General features: G+C 51.3%; 1 protein-coding gene across 4 annotated transcripts in view; it reads right to left on the reverse strand.

Moving 5' to 3' along the window:
- Nucleotides 1–23,600, reverse strand: part of AHNAK (AHNAK nucleoprotein) — a 100,510-nt gene that overhangs the window by 63,867 nt on the left and 13,043 nt on the right. For 3 of the 4 annotated variants that reach the window (XM_077759636.1, XM_077759635.1, XM_077759637.1), the window contains exons 2-5: nucleotides 20,675–20,773; nucleotides 20,227–20,383; nucleotides 19,624–19,811; nucleotides 534–18,678 (exon numbers count right to left, since the gene is read on the reverse strand). In XM_077759636.1, coding sequence (XP_077615762.1) covers nucleotides 1,381–18,678; nucleotides 19,624–19,811; nucleotides 20,227–20,383 — 17,643 coding nt within the window. In that variant the 5' untranslated portion in view covers nucleotides 20,675–20,773 and the 3' untranslated portion in view covers nucleotides 534–1,380. Of the gene's footprint in view, nucleotides 1–533; nucleotides 18,679–19,623; nucleotides 19,812–20,226; nucleotides 20,384–20,674; nucleotides 20,774–23,600 lie in introns of those variants that run through there. The other variant, XM_077759638.1, reaches the window with a different exon arrangement.

A 23,600-nucleotide genomic window follows, 5' to 3' on the forward strand; every position in this document is an offset into this window, starting at 1 on the left:
CCCTCTTTCTCTCTGCCCCTCCCCCACTCATGTTCTGTCTCTATATCTCAAAAATAAATAAACATTAAAAAAATTTTTAATTGAAAAAAAACAACAAAAAAAAGAACAAGGAATCTGAGGCCCAAACAGGGCAGGGAACTTGGGGCCACCCAGCAAACCTATGGCCAAATCAGAAATAGATGGCAGGCCTCTAACTCAGAGCCAGAGAGCCCTTTTCACCACTCCAATAAGTCTTCTGTTCCACTCCCAGCCGTATCTTCTTACCCATTCAGAACCGTTTCTAAATCGTCTATGCACATCTGAGGATGTAAAGTTGGTGGGTGGGTCCTGTGGTACAGGTGGCCAGCGTGCCAAGCCTCTCCCCATGTCTCAGCCATGGTGCAGCCAGCCTCCCCCGGAGAATCAGGCAGCGAAGACTTCCCCCGTTAGCCATGAATGAAACTAGCAAGTCTGCTGGCTGGACTGGGTCTGAACTATCGGGGCTGGGTATGCAGACGTCGTATTCCCAACATACAACGCAGGGGCACAAGGCATCAGGGTTAATAAACAGCTTTATTTGCCTTCGACAGCATCAATTTCCTTACATTCTCCATTAATTTGCCATTAAAGTGCGGGAAATCTTCTTAATCACGATAACATTTATTAAAAGAAATCAGAACTAGTTTCAGGAATGTGGCGGTCATGAAGAAAAATCTCTCCTACGATCCACAGAACGGGCGCCCCTCGCGTGGAGCTGGTGGGTTGGCCAATCTGCAAACAGATTCTACTCCCCTCTCGCCGTCAGCACCAAACTGGCTGGGACCGCCACCCAGGGGGGGAAAAAAAAAGCAGTGCTACAGAGATCTAAAAACACCCACATGCCCTGCCTGCTGCTCCCCTCGGCCCTGACTGGGTGTTTGCTGTTTGAATCGACCCAATCTTAGGAGAAATGGAGGTCTGACCCTCCCTACTGCCTTCCACCCCACCCCACCCTTGCTAACAAAAGCCCCAAAAGTCATTACACTGAAAAAGTGGGTTTCCATTACCCCAACACTAACAATGTTCAGTAAAAATGAGGATAATAAACACAAAAGCTTGCTTAGTAAACAGGAGCTCTCAGCGTTCAATGCAAAAAAGAGAAAAAAAAAAAACCTGAAATCTTACGGCAAATACTGTTGACTCTGCACACGGGCTGGACGAACTTGGACTCTTCACCTGTCTGCAAAGCGCCGAACGTGAGCTCAAAGGCGGTTGGCTTTTCAGCGCTTGCTACTGGCAGAGGTCAGACCTTTGCATTATGCTGAGGCTGTCTGTCGGCGTGTTTCTCTTTGGAGTTTATATACAAACACACCCAAGGCTGATGTATCTTTATACATATATGTACACCCACACACAGACCTGCTACTCTTTCTTGGAAACCATGAGTTCCACCTCGGGAAGCTGGATGCCCACCTTATTCCCGCTGTCATTGCTGGAAGAGGACGACAGGCGGGACTTCTTGGAGGCCAAGGACACTCCACTGCCCTGTAACTTGCCTGCCTCGTCATCACTCCCGGTGACCTCATAATGACCTTTGCTCTTTGAGCCCAATCCACCGAAGGTACCAAATTTCAGCTTTCCGTGTTTCCCTTTGGCTTTCCCGCCTTCCAGTGACACTTCCCCACCTTCGAACTCCAAAGTCCCCGTCGGGGTGGAAGGCGCAGACAGCTCCCTTTCGTCACTGAAGGAATTCGAGCGGTGCCGCGGCTTCTTGCTTTTAAATAAAGAGAATTTGCCTTTGGGCGACGCTGTTTCTGCCTCCGCGTCTCCTTCCAGAGAACCTAGGCTGGCCTTGGAGCTCTTCAGGTCGCCTTTGGACCCTGAAATGGACGCTTCTGGTGACCCAGTGACACCACCTTTCCCTTTCGGTTTGGAAAAATTGAACTTGGGCATTTTGATTTTGGACTTTTTAAGTTTTACATCAGACTCTTCCCACTCGCCCTCTCCAGCACCAGCCTGGACGGTGGCCTCCACTTTGGGGAAGTTAATATCCACCCCCACTTCTCTGCCAACCAGCTCCCGGCCAGAGAAGGTGAATTTGGGGATCTTCATTTTGGGGAATGTTACTTTTCCAGATCTGCTTTCCAAGTGACCTGGAGACCCAGACACACTCAGCCCAGGACCCTGGAGTCCTTCTACCTTTGGTCCTGAGAAATGAAGTCCCCCGGCAAGCTTAGGCACATCCACGTTGAAAGTGGAGGAGGCCTGGGGTCCTTTCCACTCACCCCCAGAACCTTTGACACTCATATGCCCTTCACCCAGGCTGACAGCTGGGGCGCTGACACCCCCTGAAACATCCACACCTCCTTTGATTTTCGGGCCCTTCAAGCTGACACCGAAATCTGACTCAGGAGATGCCATATTGAATGAAGGCCCCTTCACGCTAATGTCGGGAGCAGCAGCCCCATGGAAACCTATTCCTGAACCTTTCAGATCACCTTTGATTTCAGGACCAGAAACCTGCCCGGCTGGGAGTTTCACATTCACACCTGGCAGCTCCACGTCACATCCAGAGGACTTGACCGCAGGCATCTGGAGGCTTCCTTCTAGGCCCTGCACACTGATGCCCGGAAGACCTCCTCCAACAGCGGGGCCTTTCAGCTCACCAGTGGCCCCGAGGCTCCCTTTAATTTTTGGTCCTTCCAAGTTCAAGTCCATGTCTGGTGCTGAGATTTGAGGGCCAGAGATCTGAGGCCCTTTCAGGTTCAGGCCTCCGAGGTTCACATCCACACCTGGCCCCTTCAGTTCTCCGGTGATTTGTGGCCCCTTGACGTTGATGTCCAAGTCGGACCCTGGCGCAGAGATGCCAAACTGGGGCAGCTTCATTTTGGGAAGTTTAATGCCACCTTCAGGTGCCTCCAAGCTGAGATCAGGGGCACCTACTGATACCTTAGGGCATTTGATGTCACCAGAGACAGCCAAGTCTCCCTGCAGGCTTGGTCCCTTCAGGGTCACATCTGGCACGCCAAGGTTTAGCGCCGGGGCATCCATCCCCGGCACTTTCACACCATCTCCTTCCATCCTCACCTTTCCACCGACGCCTCGGAGGTCAAGCCCTGGGGCATGCACCTTCATGCTGGGAACAGAGGCATCCAGGTCTCCCTTCAAAGTTGGTCCTTTCACATTCAGGTCAAGGTCAGGGCCAGAGACTTTTGGCATAGAGAGGTTCACTGAAGGCAAGTCTACTTTTGGCCCCTTGAGAGACACATCAGGTCCTTCAAGATTCACATCAGGTGCACTCAAGCCTCCTTCAAGAGAGGGCAGCTTGGCCCGGACCTCAGCTCCTCCACCTTCCATATTCACACCAGGGACGCCGATCTTGGGCATGGAAAACTTGGGGAACTTGATTTTCGATTCTGGACCTTGCAGATCTATGTCTGGTCCTTCAAGTCCCACACTGGGGACATCACCCTTTATCTTTGGTCCTTTCAAATTAACGTTCACATCGGGGATGGAGACCTGAGGGGCAGAAATGCCGAACGACGGTGCTTTGACTTTAGCGTCTGGGCCTTCAAGGTTGATGTCAGGTGCATCCAACTTTGCCTGCACCCTGGGGCCTTTCAAGTCACCCTCAATTTTGGGGCCTGAAACATCCATACCCGGCACCTTCAACTTAGGAGCCTTCAGCTTGATGTCGGGACCTTCCACATTAATCCCTGAAGAAACATTCAGATCGGGTGCCTGGATTTCGCCCTCTATTTTGGGGCTAGGGAGGGGGGCCTCCGCTTTAAATTTAGGTGATTTAATGTCAAATTCTACATCTGGAAAGTACATCTTTCCAAACATAGGTTTCTTGGTTTTGGGGGATTTCACATCAGCTTTAAGTGTGGCATCTGGCCCCGCAATGCTGACATCTACCTCAGGAGCCTTAAGACTGGCATCAACTTCACCCCCAGGAACATTCAAATCAAAGCCCTGCTTTTTGGCCTTCATTTTAGGACCACTCATGTGAATTTTAGGCATTTTAAACTTACTTTTCTTGCCCTTGCCACCAACACTGATGTCAGGAGTCTCAACACTCAGTTCTGCCTCAGGAACAGTCACATCCAAGGAAGGTGATTTGAGGTCCCCTTTGGGGCTTTTTGCCCCAAATCCAAACTTGGGTTTCTTAAATTTGGGAATTTTAATATCTGGCCCTTCAACATTAATATCTGGGCTCTCCATGTGTACATCTAAGCTGGGAGCTTCTAAATCAACTTTGGGCCCTTTGAGGTCCAGTTCGCCACCTTCTAACTTGGGACCAGAAACCCCAAGTTTGGGTGTCTTGAGATGTAAATCAACATCAGGAACAGTTATTTTAGGGGCAGATATATCCAGCGATGGCATCTTCAAATTTGGGCCACTCATCTTGACATCAGGGCCTTCAAAATCCAGACCTGGACCTTTAAGGTCTACTTCTGGGGCTTTGAAAGTACCTTCAATCTTAGGGACAGACACATCAAAATCTCCTTTGACTTTGGGTCCTTTCAAATCCAGGTCAACATCAGGCATGGAGATCTTGGGAGCTTTGATATTTATCTCTGGCATCTTGAACTTGGGGCCCTTCAGCTTCGCATCTGGACCTTCGATATTGACATCTGGAACATCAACGTCCACCTTGGGTCCTGAGACATCAATGTCAGCCTTGGGCAGGTTCACGTCCACCTCTGGGCCCTCTCCTTTGAAGCCTGGCATGCTGAACTTGGGCATCTTCACCTTGGGCATCTTCAGGTGCCAGTCTGGGCCATGCACATCCACATCTGGGACGTCAATGTCCACTTTGGGCCCTTTGATGTCAACTTCAGGGCCCTTGAGGTCACCTTCCACTTTGGGCAGAGACACATCCACATCACCCTTTACCTTAGGACCTTTCAGGTTTAAGTCAATATCAGGCATGGAGATCTTGGGAGCTTTGATGTTCATCTCTGGCATCTTGAACTTGGGGCCCTTCAGCTTCGCATCTGGACCTTCGATATTGACATCTGGAACATCAATGTCCACCTTGGGTCCTGAGACATCAATGTCAGCCTTGGGCAGGTTCACGTCCACCTCTGGGCCCTCTCCTTTGAAGCCTGGCATGCTGAACTTGGGCATCTTCACCTTGGGCATCTTCAGGTGCCAGTCTGGGCCATGCACATCCACATCTGGGACGTCAATGTCCACTTTGGGCCCTTTGATGTCAACTTCAGGGCCCTTGAGGTCACCTTCCACTTTGGGCAGAGACACATCCACATCACCCTTTACCTTGGGACCCTTCAGGTTCAGGTCCACTTCAGGCATTGAGATCTTGGGTGCCTTGAGGTGCAGGTCAGGCATTTTAAACTTGGGGCCCTTCAGTTTCCCTTCTGGGCCATGAAGGTCAACATCAGGAGTGTCTATGTCCAGATTAGGGCCTTTAACATCCACTTTGGGGCCTTTCAGATCTCCTTCCAGTTTAGGAATGGAAATGTCCAAATCTCCCTTTATCTTCGGTCCTTTCAAGTTCAAATCAATGTCACTCATGGAGATTTGTGGAGTTTTGAAATGGACATCAGGCATCTTAAATTTGGGACCTTTGAGTTTCCCTTCAGGACCTTCAATGTCCACCTCTGGCCCTTTTAGATCACCTTCCACCTTAGGTAATGAAAGATCCACATCCCCCTTTACCTTTGGCCCTTTCAAATTTAAGTCAAAGTCAGGCATGGAAATCTTGGGGGCTTTAATATGCATCTCTGGCATCTTAAACTTGGGCCCCTTCAATTTTCCTTCTGGGCCTTCAATGCTAATATCAGGAGTGTCAATGTCCAATTTGGGGCCCTTTATGTCAATTTCAGGGCCCTTGAGGTCACCTTCCACTTTAGGCAGAGACACATCCACATCACCCTTCATTTTGGGGCCCTTCAGGTTAAAGTCAAGATCAGGCATGGAGATTTTGGGAGCTTTGATGTTCATCTCTGGCATCTTGAACTTGGGGCCCTTCAGTTTTGCATCTGGACCTTCGATATTGACATCTGGAACATCAACGTCCACCTTGGGTCCTGAGACATCAATGTCAGCCTTGGGCAGGTTCACGTCCACCTCTGGGCCCTCTCCTTTGAAGCCTGGCATGCTGAACTTGGGCATCTTCACCTTGGGCATCTTCAGGTGCCAGTCTGGGCCATGCACATCCACATCTGGGACGTCAATGTCCACTTTGGGCCCTTTGATGTCAACTTCAGGGCCCTTGAGGTCACCTTCCACTTTGGGCAGAGACACATCCACATCACCCTTTACCTTAGGACCTTTCAGGTTTAAGTCAATATCAGGCATGGAGATCTTGGGAGCTTTGATGTTCATCTCTGGCATCTTGAACTTGGGGCCCTTCAGCTTCGCATCTGGACCTTCGATATTGACATCTGGAACATCAACGTCCACCTTGGGTCCTGAGACATCAATGTCAGCCTTGGGCAGGTTCACGTCCACCTCTGGGCCCTCTCCTTTGAAGCCTGGCATGCTGAACTTGGGCATCTTCACCTTGGGCATCTTCAGGTGCCAGTCTGGGCCATGCACATCCACATCTGGGACGTCAATGTCCACTTTGGGCCCTTTGATGTCAACTTCAGGGCCCTTGAGGTCACCTTCCACTTTGGGCAGAGACACATCCACATCACCCTTTACCTTGGGACCCTTCAGGTTCAGGTCCACTTCAGGCATTGAGATCTTGGGTGCCTTGAGGTGCAGGTCAGGCATTTTAAACTTGGGGCCCTTCAGTTTCCCTTCTGGGCCCTCAAGGCTTACATCTGGGGCTTCAATGTCTACCTTGGGTCCAGATATGTCAATGTCAGCCTTGGGCAGGTTCACATCCACATCTGGGCCTTCTCCTTTGAAGCCAGGCATGCTGAACTTGGGCATTTTCACCTTGGGCATCTTCAGGTGCCAGTCTGGGCCATGCACATCCACATCAGGGGCATCAATGTCCACTTTGGGCCCTTTGATGTCAACTTCTGGGGCCTTTAAGTCACCTTCCACCTTAGGCAGAGATACATCCACATCCCCTTTGACCTTAGGACCTTTCAGGTGCAAATCAAAGTCAGGCATGGAGATCTTGGGAGCTTTGATGTTCATCTCTGGCATTTTGAACTTAGGGCCCTTCAATTTTGCATCCGGGCCTTCAATACTGACATCTGGAACATCAATGTCCACCTTGGGTCCTGAGACATCAACGTCAGCTTTGGGGAGGTTCACATCCACCTCTGGGCCTTCTCCTTTGAAGCCAGGCATGCTGATCTTGGGCATTTTTATCTTGGGCATCTTCAGGTGCCAGTCCGGGCCATGCACATCCACATCTGGAACATCGACATCCACTTTGGGGCCCTTGATATCAACTTCAGGGCCTTTGAGGTCACCTTCCACCTTGGGTAGAGACACGTCCACATCTCCTTTGACCTTAGGACCTTTCAGGTGCAAATCAAAGTCAGGCATGGAGATCTTGGGGGCTTTGATGTTCATCTCAGGCATCTTGAACTTGGGGCCTTTCAACTTTCCCTCTGGTCCCTCGATGTTAACATCAGGACCTTCGATGTCCACCTTGGGTCCTGACACATCAATGTCAGCCTTGGGCAGGTTCACGTCCACATCTGGGCCTTCTCCTTTGAAGCCTGGCATACTTATCTTGGGCATTTTTATCTTGGGCATCTTCAGGTGCCAGTCTGGGCCATGCACATCCACATCTGGGGCATCAATGTCCACCTTGGGGCCTTTGAGGTCCACTTCAGGGCCTTTCAGATCCCCTTCAATCTTGGTAAGGGAAACGTCCACATCACCCTTCATCTTGGGGCCCTTCAGGTTTAAATCAATATCGGGCATGGAAATCTTTGGGGTCTTTAGGTGCATCTCTGGCATCTTGAATTTGGGCCCCTTCAATTTCCCCTCTGGGCCTTCAATGTTAATATCAGGAGTGTCAATGTCCAATTTGGGGCCCTTTATGTCCACCTCAGGGCCCTTTAAGTCACCTTCTACTTTTGGCAAAGACATATCCACATCACCTTTCATTTTGGGGCCCTTTAAGTTCAGATCAAAGTCAGGCATGGAGATTTTGGGAGCTTTGATGTTCATCTCAGGCATCTTGAACTTGGGGCCCTTCAGTTTTGCATCTGGACCTTCAATATTCACATCTGGGGCATCAATGTCCAGTTTGGGGCCAGAAATATCAATGTCAGCCTTAGGGAGAGTAACATCCACATCTGGGCCCTCACCTTTGAAGCCTGGCATGCTGAACTTGGGCATTTTCACCTTGGGCATTTTCAGGTGCCAGTCTGGGCCATGCACATCCACATCAGGGACATCAATGTCCACTTTAGGGCCTTTAATATCAATCTCTGGCCCTTTCAGATCCCCTTCAACTTTAGGCAGAGAAACATCAATATCACCTTTCACCTTGGGGCCCTTTAGGTTTAAATCAATGTCAGGCATGGAGATCTTGGGAGTTTTGATATTCATGTCAGGCATCTTGAGCTTGGGGCCTTTTAAGCCTCCTTCTACACCTTCCACATTAATTTCTGGCCCCTCAATGTCCATTCTGGGACCCTCTATGTTGATATCTCCCTTTGGAAGATCCACAGCCATTTCTGGCCCTTCTGCTTTTAAGCCAGGCACACCAAACTTGGGCATTTTCATTTTGGGCATTTTCAAATTCCAATCTGGACCATGAACATCCACATCAGGTGCATCAAGATGAACTTCTGGCACCTTAATATCCACTTTGGGTCCTTTTAAGTCACCTTCTAAATTAGGAGCTGTAACATCCAAGTCTCCTTTGACTTTAGGGCCTTTGAGATTTAACTCCACATCAGGCATAGACACTTTAGGAGATGAAATACTCAGGAAAGGCATTTTGAACTTGGATCCTTTGACTTTTCCTTGGACCTCAACATCAGGGGCATTAATATCAACTTTTGGACCCGTCACATCAATATCAGGCTTTTTAACTTTGACATCCACCTCAGGTGTCTGAACTTTGGAGCCCGAAAAATTAAACTTAGGAAGCTTAAAACGTGATTTCTTTGACTTGCCTTCAAGATTGACCTTAGGACCAGAAATGTCCACTTCTGGACCCTTTACATCCAACTTGGGAGCTTTAATGTCACCTTCTAATTTGGGCCCAGAAACATCAACATCTCCCTTAAGCTTTGGGCCTTTCAAATTCAAGTCAATTTCAGGCATGGAGATCTTGGGCATGTTTACATGCATGTCTGGCATCTTCAGTTTTGGACCTTTTAATTTGCCTTCTGGACCATGGATGTCAATATCTGGAGCATCTACATCTATCTTTGGGCCCTTGATGTCAAGAGTAGGTCCTTTTAAATCACCTTCTACATTTGGAAGGGAAACATCCACGTCTCCTTTCATTTTAGGGCCTTTGAGATTAAGGTCCAAATCAGGCATGGAGATCTTGGGAGCTTTGATGTTCATCTCTGGCATCTTGAACTTGGGGCCCTTCAGCTTTGCATCTGGACCTTCGATGTTGACATCTGGAACATCAATGTCCACCCTGGGTCCTGAAACATCAATGTCAGCCTTGGGCAGGTTCACGTCCACCTCTGGGCCCTCTCCTTTGAAGCCTGGCATGCTGAACTTGGGCATTTTCACCTTGGGCATCTTCAGGTGCCAATCAGGGCCGTGAACATCCACATCTGGGACGTCAATGTCCACTTTGGGGCCTTTAATATCTACTTCAGGAACTTTAATCTCACCTTCCACTTTCGGTAAAGACACATCCACATCACACTTCCCTTTAGGGCCCTTCAGGTTAAGATCAAGGTCAGGCATGGAGATCTTGGGGGCTTTGATGTTCATCTCTGGCATCTTGAACTTAGGACCTTTCAACTTTCCCTCTGGTCCTTCAATGTTAACATCAGGGCCTTCGATGTCTACTTTGGGTGCGGATACATCAATGTCAGCCTTGGGCAGGTTCACATCCACCTCTGGGCCTTCTCCTTTGAAGCCAGGCATGCTGATCTTGGGCATTTTTATCTTGGGCATCTTCAGGTGCCAGTCCGGGCCATGCACATCCACATCTGGAACATCGACATCCACTTTGGGGCCCTTGATATCAACTTCAGGGCCTTTGAGGTCACCTTCCACCTTGGGTAGAGACACGTCCACATCTCCTTTGACCTTAGGACCTTTCAGGTGCAAATCAAAGTCAGGCATGGAGATCTTGGGGGCTTTGATGTTCATCTCAGGCATCTTGAACTTGGGGCCTTTCAACTTTCCCTCTGGTCCCTCGATGTTAACATCAGGACCTTCGATGTCCACCTTGGGTCCTGATACATCAATGTCAGCTTTGGGAAGGTTCACGTCCACCTCTGGGCCTTCTCCTTTGAAGCCAGGCATGCTGAACTTGGGCATTTTCATCTTGGGCATCTTCAGGTGCCAGTCTGGGCCTTGAACATCCACATCTGGAACATCGGCATCCACCTTGGGACCTTTGATGTCAACCTCAGGGACCTTCAGGTCACCTTCCACCTTAGGCAGAGACACATCCACATCGCCCTTTACTTTGGGACCTTTCAGGTGCAAATCAAAGTCAGGCATGGAGATCTTGGGGGCTTTGATGTTCATCTCAGGCATCTTGAACTTGGGACCTTTCAACTTTCCCTCTGGTCCTTCAATGTTAACATCAGGCCCTTCAATGTCCACCTTGGCTGCTGATACATCAATATCGGCTTTGGGCAGGTTCACATCCACCTCTGGGCCCTCTCCTTTGAAGCCTGGCATGCTGAACTTGGGCATTTTCATCTTGGGCATCTTCAGGTGCCAGTCTGGGCCATGAACATCCACGTCTGGGACATCAATGCCCACTTTAGGGCCTTTGAGGTCAACTTCAGGGCCTTTCAAGTCTCCCTCTAACTTAGGACCTGTGACATCCACATCTCCTTTTATTTTTGGACCTGACAGATTAAGATCAATATCTGGCATAGATATCTTTGGAGTCTTAAAATGCATTTCAGGCATCTTAAACTTTGGACTTTTCCATTTTCCTTCTGGTCCTTCAATATTCACATCAGGGCATTCAACGTCCACTTTGGGTGCTGACACATCAATGTCAGCCTTGGGCAGGTTCACATCCACCTCTGGGCCTTCTCCTTTGAAGCCAGGCATGCTGATCTTGGGCATTTTTATCTTGGGCATCTTCAGGTGCCAGTCCGGGCCATGCACATCCACATCTGGAACATCGACATCCACTTTGGGGCCCTTGATATCAACTTCAGGGCCTTTGAGGTCACCTTCCACCTTGGGTAGAGACACGTCCACATCTCCTTTGACCTTAGGACCTTTCAGGTGCAAATCAAAGTCAGGCATGGAGATCTTGGGGGCTTTGATGTTCATCTCAGGCATCTTGAACTTGGGGCCTTTCAACTTTCCCTCTGGTCCCTCGATGTTAACATCAGGACCTTCGATGTCCACCTTGGGTCCTGATACATCAATGTCAGCTTTGGGAAGGTTCACGTCCACCTCTGGGCCTTCTCCTTTGAAGCCTGGCATGCTGAACTTGGGCATTTTCATCTTGGGCATCTTCAGGTGCCAGTCTGGGCCATGCACATCCACATCTGGGGCATCAATGTCCATTTGGGGGCCCTTCAGGTCACCTTCCACCTTAGGTAGGGAAATGTCCACATCTCCTTTGACCTTAGGACCTTTCAAGTGTAAATCTACATCTGGCATGGAGATCTTGGGAGCTTTGATGTTCATTTCTGGCATTTTAAATTTAGGCCCCTTGATCTTTCCCTCCGGACTCTCAATGCTCATATCTGGGACTTCAATGTCAACCTTGGGTCCTGAGACATCAATGTCAGCCTTAGGAAGATTCACATCTACTTCTGGGCCCTCTGCTTTGAAACCAGGCATGCTGAACTTTGGCATTTTCATTTTGGGCATCTTCAGGTGCCAGTCTGGGCCATGAATATCAGGAGCATTTATGTCTACTTTGGGGCCCTTGATGTTCACGTCTGGTACTTTAATTTTACCTTCTACTTCAGGCACAGACACATCAACATCCCCCTTCATTTTGGGTCCTTTCAAATTTAGGTCCACATCAGGCATAGATATATTTGGGGCTTTGAAATGCATGTCAGGCATCTTGAACTTGGGACCTTTCAATTTGCCCTCTGGTCCTTCAATGTCAATATCTGGCCCACTGATGTCACCTTTGAGATCTGGCCCTTTGAGGTCACCTTCCAATTTAGGAACATCAACATCCACCTCTCCTTTTATCTTGGGACTTTTTAAGTGCAAATCAATGTCTGGCATGGAGATTTTGGGAGCTTTAAAGTGCATGTCTGGCATCTTAAATTTAGGACTTTTCCATTTTCCATCTGGACCTTCCACAGCTACATCTGGCATGTCAGCATCCAATTTGGGGCCTTTGACATCCAATTCTGGACCCTTTAACTCTCCCTCCAGCTTTGGGGCAGAAACGTCAAAGTCTCCTTTGATTTTAGGCCCTTTTAAGTTGAAATCAACATCAGGCATGGAAATCTTCGGGGCGTGAAAGTGCATTTCGGGCATCTTGAACTTAGGGCCTTTCAGTCTGCCTTCTGGACCCTCAATGTTCACATCTGGGGCTTCAATGTCCACCTTAGGTCCCGAGATGTCAACGTCAGCCTTAGGCAGGTTCACATCCACTTCTGGGCCCTCGCCTTTGAAGCCAGGCATACTGAACTTGGGCATTTTCATCTTGGGCATCTTCAAGTGCCACTCTGGGCCATGAACATCTACATCTGGGGCATCAATGTCAACTTTGGGGGCTTTGATATCCACATCTGGCACTTTCATTTCACCTTCTATCTTGGGCACAGACACATCCATATCCCCTTTGACTTTGGGGCCTTTCAAGTGTAAGTCTACATCAGGCATGGAGATCTTGGGGGTCTTGAAGTGCATGTCTGGCATCTTAAACTTAGGGCCTTTCAACTTTGCATCAGGACATTCCAGATCAACATCAGGCATCTCCACATCCACACTGGGGCCTTTCAAGTCTCCTTCCAATTTTGGCATAGATACATCCACATCACCCTTTAGTTTTGGCCCCTTAAGATTCAAGTTCACATCAGGCATGGAGATCTTGGGAGCCTTGAAGTGCATCTCGGGCATCTTAAACTTGGGGCCCTTCAGCTTCCCTTCTGGCCCCTCAAGGCTCACATCAGGGGCTTCAATGTCCACCTTGGGTCCAGATATGTCAATGTCAGCCTTGGGCAGGTTCATGTCCACTTCTGGGCCCTCACCCTTGAAGCCAGGCACGCTAAATTTGGGCATCTTCATCTTGGGCATTTTCAAGTTCCACTCTGGGCCATGAACGTCCACATCTGGGACATCAACGTCCACTTTGGGGGCTTTGATATCCACATCTGGCACTTTCATTTCACCTTCTATCTTGGGCACAGACACATCCACATCCCCTTTCACTTTGGGACCTTTCAAGTGTAAGTCCACATCAGGCATGGAGATCTTGGGAGCCTTGAAGTGCATCTCAGGCATCTTAAACTTAGGACCTTTCAATTTTGCATCAGGACATTCCAGATCAACATCAGGCATCTCCACATCCACACCAGGACCTTTGATATCAACTTGTGGGCCTCTGAGATCACCTTCTAGTTCGGGCACTGAAGCATCGATTTCTCCTTTCACTTTGGATCCCTTCAAATTCAAGTCCACATCTGGCATGGATATCTTAGGAGCTTTGATATTCAACTTAGGCATCTTAAATTTAGAGCCCTTTAATTTTCCTTCTGGTCCCTCAATATCCAAATCAGGAGCATCAATGTCCACTTTGGGGCCAGACACATTAACGTCAGCCTTGGGCAGGTTCAAGTCCACTTCTGGGCCCTCACCCTTGAAGCCAGGCATGGTGAACTTGGGCATTTTCACCTTGGGCATCTTCAGGTGCCAGTCTGGGCCATGAACATCCACATCTGGGACATCAACGTCCACTTTGGGGCCTTTGATGTCCACATCTGGCACTTTCATCTCACCTTCTATCTTGGGCACAGACACATCCACATCCCCTTTGACCTTGGGGCCTTTCAAGTGTAAGTCCACATCAGGCATGGAGATCTTGGGAGCCTTGAAGTGCATCTCAGGCATCTTAAATTTGGGGCCCTTCAGCTTCCCTTCTGGACCTTCAATATCAATATCACCAACATCCACATCCATCTTTGGGGCCTTCATGTCAATTTCAGGACCTTTCAAGTCTCCTTCCACTTTGGGAAGGGAAACATCTACATCAGTTTTCAGCTTAGGGGCTTTCAGATTAAGTCCAACATCAGGCATAGAGATCTTGTGTGTCTGTATATTCATGCTTGGCATCTTGAACTTTGGACCCTTTAGTTTCCCCTCTGGACCTTCAATATTGACATCTGGAGCATCAATGTCCACCTTGGGTCCTGAGACCTCAATGTCAGCCTTGGGCAGGTTCACATCCACTTCTGGGCCCTCTCCTTTGAAGCCTGGCATGCTGAACTTGGGCATTTTCACTTTGGGCATCTTTAGATGCCAATCTGGGCCATGAACTCCCACCTCTGGTGCATTAATGTCCACTTTGGGCCCTTTGATGTCAACATCAGGAGCTTTTATCTCTCCTTCTACCTTTGGAACATCATAATCTCCTTTCATTTTCGGACCTTTCAAATGCAAACCAACATCTGGCATGGAAATCTTCTGAGGCTTTATATTCATTTCTGGCATCTTAAATTTAAGACCTTTTACTTTTGCATCTGGACCTTCAATATTCACATCTGGAACTTCGACATCCACCTTGGGTCCTGAGACGTCAATGTCAGCCTTGGGCAGGTTCACATCCACTTCTGGGCCATCTCCTTTGAAGCCAGGCATGCTGATCTTGGGCATTTTTATCTTGGGCATCTTCAGGTGCCAGTCTGGGCTGTGCACATCCACATCTGGAGCACTGATGTCAACTTTGGGCCCTTTAATGTCAAGATCTGGCACTTTTATTTCACCTTCTACATCAGGCACAGACACATCCACATCTCCCTTTAGTTTCGGCCCCTTAAGATTCAAGTTCACATCAGGCATGGAGATCTTGGGAGCCTTGAAGTGCATCTCGGGCATCTTAAACTTGGGGCCCTTCAGCTTCCCTTCTGGCCCCTCAAGGCTCACATCAGGGGCTTCAATGTCCACCTTGGGTCCAGATATGTCAATGTCAGCCTTGGGCAGGTTCATGTCCACTTCTGGGCCCTCACCCTTGAAGCCAGGCACGCTAAATTTGGGCATCTTCATCTTGGGCATTTTCAAGTTCCACTCTGGGCCATGAACGTCCACATCTGGGACATCAACGTCCACTTTGGGGCCTTTGATATCCACATCTGGCACTTTCATCTCACCTTCTATCTTGGGCACAGACACATCCACATCCCCTTTGACCTTGGGGCCTTTCAAGTGTAAGTCCACATCAGGCATGGAGATCTTGGGAGCCTTGAAGTGCATCTCAGGCATCTTAAATTTGGGGCCCTTCAGCTTCCCTTCTGGACCTTCAAGGCTCACATCCGGGGCTTCGATGTCAACCCTGGGTCCAGAGATGTCAATGTCAGCTTTGGGCAGGTTCACATCCACTTCTGGGCCCTCCCCTTTGAGGCTGGGGATGCTGAACTTGGGCATTTTCATCTTGGGCATTTTCAGGCTCCAGTCTGCAGCTTGGACTTCCACATCTGGTGCTTTAATGTCTACCTTAGGTCCTTTGATGTCCACATCTGGAACTTTCATTTCACCTTCTATTTTTGGTGCAGACACATCTAGATTTCCTTTCATTTTGGGTCCTTTAAGATCCAAGTCGACGTCAGGCAGAGTCATCTTAGGAGCTTTGAAGTGCATCTCAGGCATCTTAAACTTGGGGCCTTTCAGCTTTCCTTCTGGTCCTTCAAGGCTCAAATCTGGAGCACTAAGATCTATCTTGGGTGCAGAAATGTCCACATCAGCCTTCGGCAGGTTCACATCCACTTCTGGGCCCTCCCCTTTGAGGCTGGGCATGGTAAATTTGGGCATTTTCATCTTGGGCATCTTTAGGTTCCATTCAGGACTCTGAACTTCAACATCGGGGGCACTGATGTCTACTTTTGGCCCTTTGAGTTCCCCTTCCAGCTTTGGCACTGTAACATCATAGTCTCCTTTTACCTTGGGACCTTTCATATGCAAATCCACATCAGGCATAGAGATCTTTGGGGCCTTGATATTCATTTCAGGCATCTTAAACTTGGGACCCTTCAGCTTTCCTTCAGGTCCTTCAATATTCACATCCGGAACTTCAACATCCACTGTGGGTCCGGAGATGTCAATGTCAGCCTTGGGCAGGTTCACATCCACTTCTGGGCCCTCTGCTTTGAATCCAGGCATGCTGAACTTGGGCATTTTCATTTTGGGCATCTTCAGGTGCCAATCTGGGCCGTGAACATCAACATCTGGAGCATCAATATCCACTTTGGCACTTTTAAGTTCAACATCAGGAACTTTAATCTCACCTTCAACTTTTGGCACTGTGACATCGTATTCCCCTTTTACCTTAGGGCCTTTCAAGTGTAAGTCCACATCTGGCATGGAGATCTTTGGGGCTTTGATATTCATCTCAGGCATCTTGAACTTAGGTCCTTTCAATTTCCCTTCTGGTCCCTCAATGCTCACATCTGGAACACTAACATCTACCTTGTGCCCAGAAATGTCCACATTAGCCTTAGGAAGATTCACATCCATTTCTGGGCCCTCTGCTTTGAGCCCTGGAACACCGAACTTGGGCATTTTCATCTTGGGCATCTTCAGATGCCAGTCTGGGCCATGAACATCCACATCTGGGGCATCAATGTCCATTTTGGGGCCTTTCAGTTCTCCTTCAAGTTTTGGGGCTGTTACATCATATTCTCCTTTTACCTTTGGGCCTTTAACATGTAAATCTACATCAGGCATGGAGATCTTTGGTGTCTTGACACTCACTTCGGGCAGCTTGATATCAGGGCCTTTAAGTTTGCCTCCCAGGCCTCCTACGTTGACATTCGGGGCCTCCATGCTGACCTTGGGCCCTGAAATACTGACATCTCCTTTGGGTAGTTTCACGTCTACATCTGGGCCTTCTCCTCCAACTCCTGGAGTGCTGAACTTGGGCATTTTCAGGTTCCATTCTGGGCCATGAACTTCCACATCTGGGGCACTGACATCCACCTTGGGTCCTTTGATGTCAACTTGAGGGACTTTGACTTTCCCTTCTGCTTTTGGGAGTACAACATCCACACCCCCTTTCACTTTAGGGGCAGCCACATTTAAGTCTACATCTGCCATAGCGATCCCATAGGTGCCTGTTTTCCCAGAAGGACTACTAAGCTTGGGTCCTGTCAAAGTCCCCTCAAGGCTAGGTGTCTCTATGTCCACTTTGGCACCTTTCACTGCCACTTGAGGGCCTTTAACATCACCGTGCCCCCCAGGCGCAGAAACCTTAATATCTCCTTTCAGTTTAGGAGACCCAAGGCTCAGATCCACATCTTGCATGGAGATTTTAGGTTTCTGAATAATCATTTCAGGCGTCTTGACTTTCGTACCCTTCAACTTCCCTTCCAGCCCCCCAGCAGCACCTTCAGGCAGACTGACGTTCCCAGAGACCCCAGGAAGAGTCACTTCACCTGTGGGCAGTGTCACATCAATGCCAGCTCCCTCTCCCTTAGAACCTGATACAGAGAATTTGGGAACTTTCATCTTGGGCATATTCAATTTGCCCTCAGGCCCGTGGATATCAACGTCAGGGGCTTGAACTTCCACACTGGAGCCAGTGATGGTGCCCTCGATCTTGGGCGCAGAGACATCCACCCCTATGCTCCCCTGTGGCTTGGCACCTTTCAGGCCTAGACCAGCCTCAAGTGATGGCCCAGTGATTTGGGGGCCTTTCAGCTTCCCCTCAGGCCCCTCAACAGTGACAGAAGGAGCACAGACTTCTAGCTGAGGGGTCTGGATGTTCCCACCAACGGTCAGGCCTGGCTTGCCGCCCTTGGGTGCCACAGAGAATTCAGGGGCAGAAACATTCAACCCTGCCACTGGCGCCTGGCCCGCGGGCCCTGTCGAGACACCAAATTTTGGCACTTTCATCGTGGGAATTTTAATCTTCCCGTTCCTGCCACTCTCAAGAGATGGGTCCTGCACCTCTACTGCCCCACCCCCAAGAGAAGACGAAACGTCCACTCCTGGAACTTGGACCCCTCCTTTGCCCCCCAAGTCCAAGCCCTTTGCACTGACACTGACGCCTGGGCTTCCCACCTTTATCCCAGGCATGGAGACCTGGAGCTTCGAGTGGCCAGCACCTTGGAGCTCTGGGACCGAAGCGGAAATGGACCCTGTGTGGATGTCCACAACAGAGCCTCCGGTCGGAGCCGCTGCCCCCGAGCCCGAGGGCAGTCTGATCACTGTCTTGCCAGGGTGGGTGTCCACGTCTACAGTGGAGATTTCAGTCAGTTCATGCCGTGGAATCTTGATCTTGAACTCAGGGCTGCTGATATCGATGTCCTTGGCGCCTTCACGGCCTGTCACATCAACAGTGTAGGCCGTGACCCTTCTAGTCACTGTGATGGTGCGGCTCTGGGTCTCCCCAGGATCCCCTTCTACTCCGTCTTCCGACTTCAGCCGAGGCTTGATCTTGGTGGTGTAGATGCGCTGGTACTCCTCATCATCCCCGCTCTGCAGAAAGACACGCCCAGCAGAGGTTGAAGCAGGGTCTGCCCGAGTTACAGACACCCGGCCACAGCCCAGCCGACAACATGGCTGCCTGTTTCCCAAAGACGCTGGGACCCGAACGGAGACCCACGGGGCCTCCAGGGACAGAGCAAAGGGGGCGGAAGAAAGGGGCTGACAGCCACCTCACAGAAGGAAAACAAATTATTTGGGGAAACTCCAGGAAGCAAAAGCCATGGGGAAAGGAGCGGGGTAGACTCCCGCACTGTGTGGAGGAAGGATTTACCATCCGTTCTAGACTCAGATCGGCCTGTCAAGTCCCTGGGATGCCTCCTGGGTGACCATCTCTGTGTGGACTTGACCCTTTAGGCTCTTGACTCTCCACTCACTGGCTTATTTAATCAGAAAAGGGAATCCTCTCTGAGACCTGGCAGAAGGCATTTGTTGAGATTCACTGCGCTTGGATTAACACTGTCACTTTGAGGACCCATTATGTGTTAGATAAACAAGCCAGCAGAAGGAGCCAAGAAACGTCCCTCAGGCACTTTGCTGCCCAGCCTGTGAGTCCGGGCCTCTGGAAGTTGAAAACCACTGAGGTTTTCAATGAAATGTTCAATGAAATGAGGCAGAGCTGGGCAACTGTGAGACTATTTTGAAGATTCCGGCAAAGCAGCTGACCTTCCTCCTGGCATCTAGGACCAGGCAGCAGGGGTGGGTTCCCACGCTGGGGGCGCCCTGCAGAGGCTGACCAAAGACTTTCAGGGCGACATCAGGCACATGCCACACACAAATAAGAACACACAGGCTGGCTCACCAGAGAACGCACAAGAGAGGAAGGAGGAGACCACAGGAGAGGTCCAGCAGGCGGACACGAGGCTCAGGACGTGGCCAGCAGGTCGGCGTGGCCGGGGGAGGGAGCTCAGGGCTCAGAAGGGCCACCGAGGCACTCACCAGAACCACCTCGGAGCTTCGGGAGCTGAAGACTTCGTGGGTCCAGGTCTGGCCAGGCTCGGGGGAGCGGTCCCCCTTGCGGTGAAGCTTCAGGCCCACGGTGTGGTGCCCCATGGTGTTCAACAGCTGGGTCACCTCACCCGACTGCAGGTTGTCAAAGTAGATGGTGGCACCCACAATCTGGTCCCCTGAGCAGGGAGAAGCAAGAAGCAGGTAAGACCCCCCCCTTTCCAGGGTCTCAGGGAAACAGTACTCAACCATCACGTGCTGGGCCCTCAAACGGACTTCTGTTTGACGCAGGTCATGAGCACCCCTTAAGGCAGGCAGGCGTGGTAGTACGAGTTGCACAGGTGAAGAAACCGAGGCTGACTGAAGCCAACTAATTTGTCCAAAGCGGGAGAGCTCGTGAGCAGTGGAGTGGGGCCTAGGGACGACGTCACCACCACCCTGCACCACCGTGGCCTGCCCCGACGGACGCAGAGGGGCCAGGGGAGGGCAGGGCTCGGGCACCGACCATCCTGACACCCCCGGGATTGTGCCCTTCCGCCCGCCACCCTCCTCCACCCCACCCCAGCACCCAGCCCGCACCCTGGGGTGACTCACCCTCCTTGACCACCCCAGTGCGGGCCGCAGGGGAGTTCTGCATCACCTCCTGCACAAAGACGCCGTCGTCCCTCTGGGCGATGGTGAGCCCGTGGGAGCCGCTGCCCTGCCAGTTGGGCAGCAGCAGCTCCCGGGTCGTCTCCTCCTCCTTCTCCATCTGCGGGGAGGTAAGGGAATGGGGCTCAGGACCATGGGGGCTCAAGGGCGTGAGGAGATGAGAAAGCCAAGGAGCTCTGATGCTGTGAGCTCCCAGGGAGTGAAACAGTGTCTCCGAGGGGCCCGTCTCCACTGTGGAAATGTCCCCAGGGCACCACAGAGGATATGGGAAGTACACACTGGGTGTAACTGGCCTCTCATCCCTTCCACCCAGGGCCCTGCCTCCCAATACCACACAGGGCCCCTCCCCTCCCCCACCCCTCCCCTCCCACGCACCCTCCCTCCCACGGACCTTTTGCAGGACTCAGTTCAGGAGCGGATGCCTTGCCAGGAGCCCGCCCCTCCTTCCTGTCTTCTCAGTCTCTCTCGTCGGGAATCTCGGTCACCCGGCCTAGGGAAAAGCAGACAGAGACGCTCGCACCCAACAACTGGCTTGCTCGGAACCCCAAGCGCAAAAAAGATGGCGGACTGTTCTGCTCTCTGGGCCAGAGCAAAACCTCAACCTTCCCCACTGTCACCATTCCATTCAGACATGACTCTCCAGCCCAGGATCACAGAAAGGGGGCTGTGGGGGAGATGAGACTCAAGCTATCAACCCTGGCTCTGCGTCTTCCCAGCTGTGTGTGTGTGACACTGGCCAAGTCACTCCACTTCTCTGAACATCCATTTCCTCGTCTGTGAAAATGGAGATGGTACAGGATCTCCCAGAAGACTGGAGGAGAGAGAGAGCGCGTGTGTGCGAAAAGCTCTGGTGCACACGAGCTTCACGATACACACCTTCCTCGGTGGGTTCTATATAACAGCTCCAGGAGGGACTGTTACCATCCCCATTTAACAGATGGAGAGACTGAGAATGGGGGAGGGCGGGGGCAGTCCGCCCAGGGTCCACAGTGAGAGCACCACTCTGCGAGGGCTCTGAGTCCACAGCTGTCTCCCCTACAGCGCATCAGGTCTGCAGCGGTCACCGGTGTGAGACTCCCATCCCCCAGCACTGGGGACAAGTGGCAGCCCTGATGACAGGAACGGTGGCGCCCTCCTTCCCCTGGTGACACACAGTGATGCTGGTTCACCCGATCTAACCCAGTCCCAAGGACCAGGGGGACCCTTACCAGCTGTGAGCTCCGGGCACAGCAGCTGACAAAAAAGAAGGCCCAAGTCCCGCAGGGCCGGCCCCCGCCCGAGAGGCCGGAATACAGCTGAGCTGCCTCGGGGACAGGGTGAGTCAGGGCCCATCTGTGTGCCCACACTGGGCCCTGAGCCAGGGCCTCATAGGTGCAGGCACTCAGGAGCAAAGATGCCCTCTGGACACAGGATGAGCTGTCAGCTGCAGAGGTGCCCTGGGAAGCCACGAGGCGGGATATAGCCATGGCCCACAGCCACCCACACAGATTGGTGGTGGCAGTGTCACCCAGAAACATGGTCTGTGAAACCATGGCGGGGGGAGTGCTAAAAATCACGCCGAGCCTCACCCAAAGCCCCACCCTGAAGCTGTTTACATTCAGAAATTAGTCAACCAATCGATAAATACATGCATACTGATAGCGTCTTGCGTGTCCAACACTGTACCAGACACGGCAGAGAAAACCAGCAAGGGACAGACAACAACAGCCCACACCACACTCCACACTGCATTAGGTTGTCACCTAACTTCCTTCATGCGCCCTCACCATGCTTACTGGATGCGCTCCGTGTGCCAGATGGGGAGATTGAAAAGACTTAGTTCCTGTCCCGGATATAAATTATGAGCAAGGTGCTCTGGGCGTGACCCATTTAGCCTCAGAATGTTCCAGAAGGTTATGAGCCTTCTGGGGGAGGTGGGGGGGCTGAAATATAAAAGGAAAGAAAGGGGCAAAGAGAACCTATTATTTGCCAGCTTTTTTTTTTAATGTTTATTTTTGAGAAAGAAAAGGGAGAGAGACAGAGTGCAAGTGGGGGAGGGACAGAGAGAGAGGGAGACACAGAATCTGAAGCAGGCTCCAGGCTCGAAACACAGAACCCGACGCGGGGCTCGAACTCAAGAACCGTGAGATCATGACCCGAGCCAAAATCAGATGCCCTGCCGACTGAGCCACCCAGGCAGCCCTGTGCCAGCTTTCTTTTTTTTTTTTTTTTTTTTAATGTTTTATTTATTTCTAGGAGAGAGAGAGAGAGACAGCATGAGCAGGGGAGGGTCAGAGAGAGAGGGAGTCACAGACTGAAACAGGCTCCAGGCTCTGAGCTGGCAGTCAGCACAGAGCCCGACGCGGGGCTCGAACCCACGAACCGCGAGACCATGACCCAAGCGAAAGTCGGACACCCAACCGACTAAGCCACCCAGGTGCCCCTGTGCCAGCTTTCTTGAAAGGGTTAGAGTTTGCCTCCAAGGATGGGATTGTGTCTCTCGGAAACTCATGGGCACTTAGCAGTTGTGGCGTCAGGCAGATCACAGCATGGGGCTGGGGGAGAGGGGTAGACAGCCACATAGACCCCTGTCCTCCCCACCCTGAACTCATACAGGTGGTATTTATGACTCGGATGCGGCTTGGGAGGCCAGCAGGGCCACTTGATGGTGAGTGGCCTGTGGGCACAGGGGTGAGCTGGGGAATCACCATCCTTCCGGAAGAGGAGCTGCCAAGGGAAGTCACGCGGACCCTTCCCAACAAACAGCGAAGCTGCAACTGAAAGGTGCCTCGGCCGGGCGGCCTGCACCAGGAAGCCAGCCCTGCAGACCGGGAGCCAGGCAGGGTAGGGATGGAAAAGGCTTCCAGTCCAAGGGCGGCTCAGATCTCGGAAGCCACTAACCACCTTAGCACCCCGCTCTTCCTTCTCAAGCAGGGCCCCTTTTCTCTGCCCAGCATCCTGGTCCTGAGCCAGCAGCCAGCGGAGGGGGGTGGGGTGGGGGGACACGAGCCAGCTCACCCTCGCCCACAGCTCAGCCCCACCCTCCCTCCTTCCCCGATGAGTCACTGAGGCCGCAACAGCTCCAGACATGCAAAGGGTCACGCCTAAAACCAGATAGACAAAGTGCTTCGTTGGCCAGACCCCTGGGTGCCAGAGGGGCCCGGGCTCCAGCGGAGACAGGCCAGGTGTCCCCAGAAGCACAGCTGAGAGGTTCGGGAGGGACCGGCTAGCGCACCTGAGCCCAGGCACCTAATAAGGAGGGGAGAGAGAGCCATCTTGAAGGTGAAGCCTCCATGGCCTGGCCAGCGAGAACAGGAGCTGTTGGACCCAGTGCTGGA

This window comes from Crocuta crocuta, unplaced genomic scaffold, assembly GCF_008692635.1.
Source record: "Crocuta crocuta isolate KB4526 unplaced genomic scaffold, BGI_CrCroc_1.0 scaffold53, whole genome shotgun sequence".
Taxonomy (NCBI): Eukaryota; Metazoa; Chordata; class Mammalia; order Carnivora; family Hyaenidae; genus Crocuta; species Crocuta crocuta.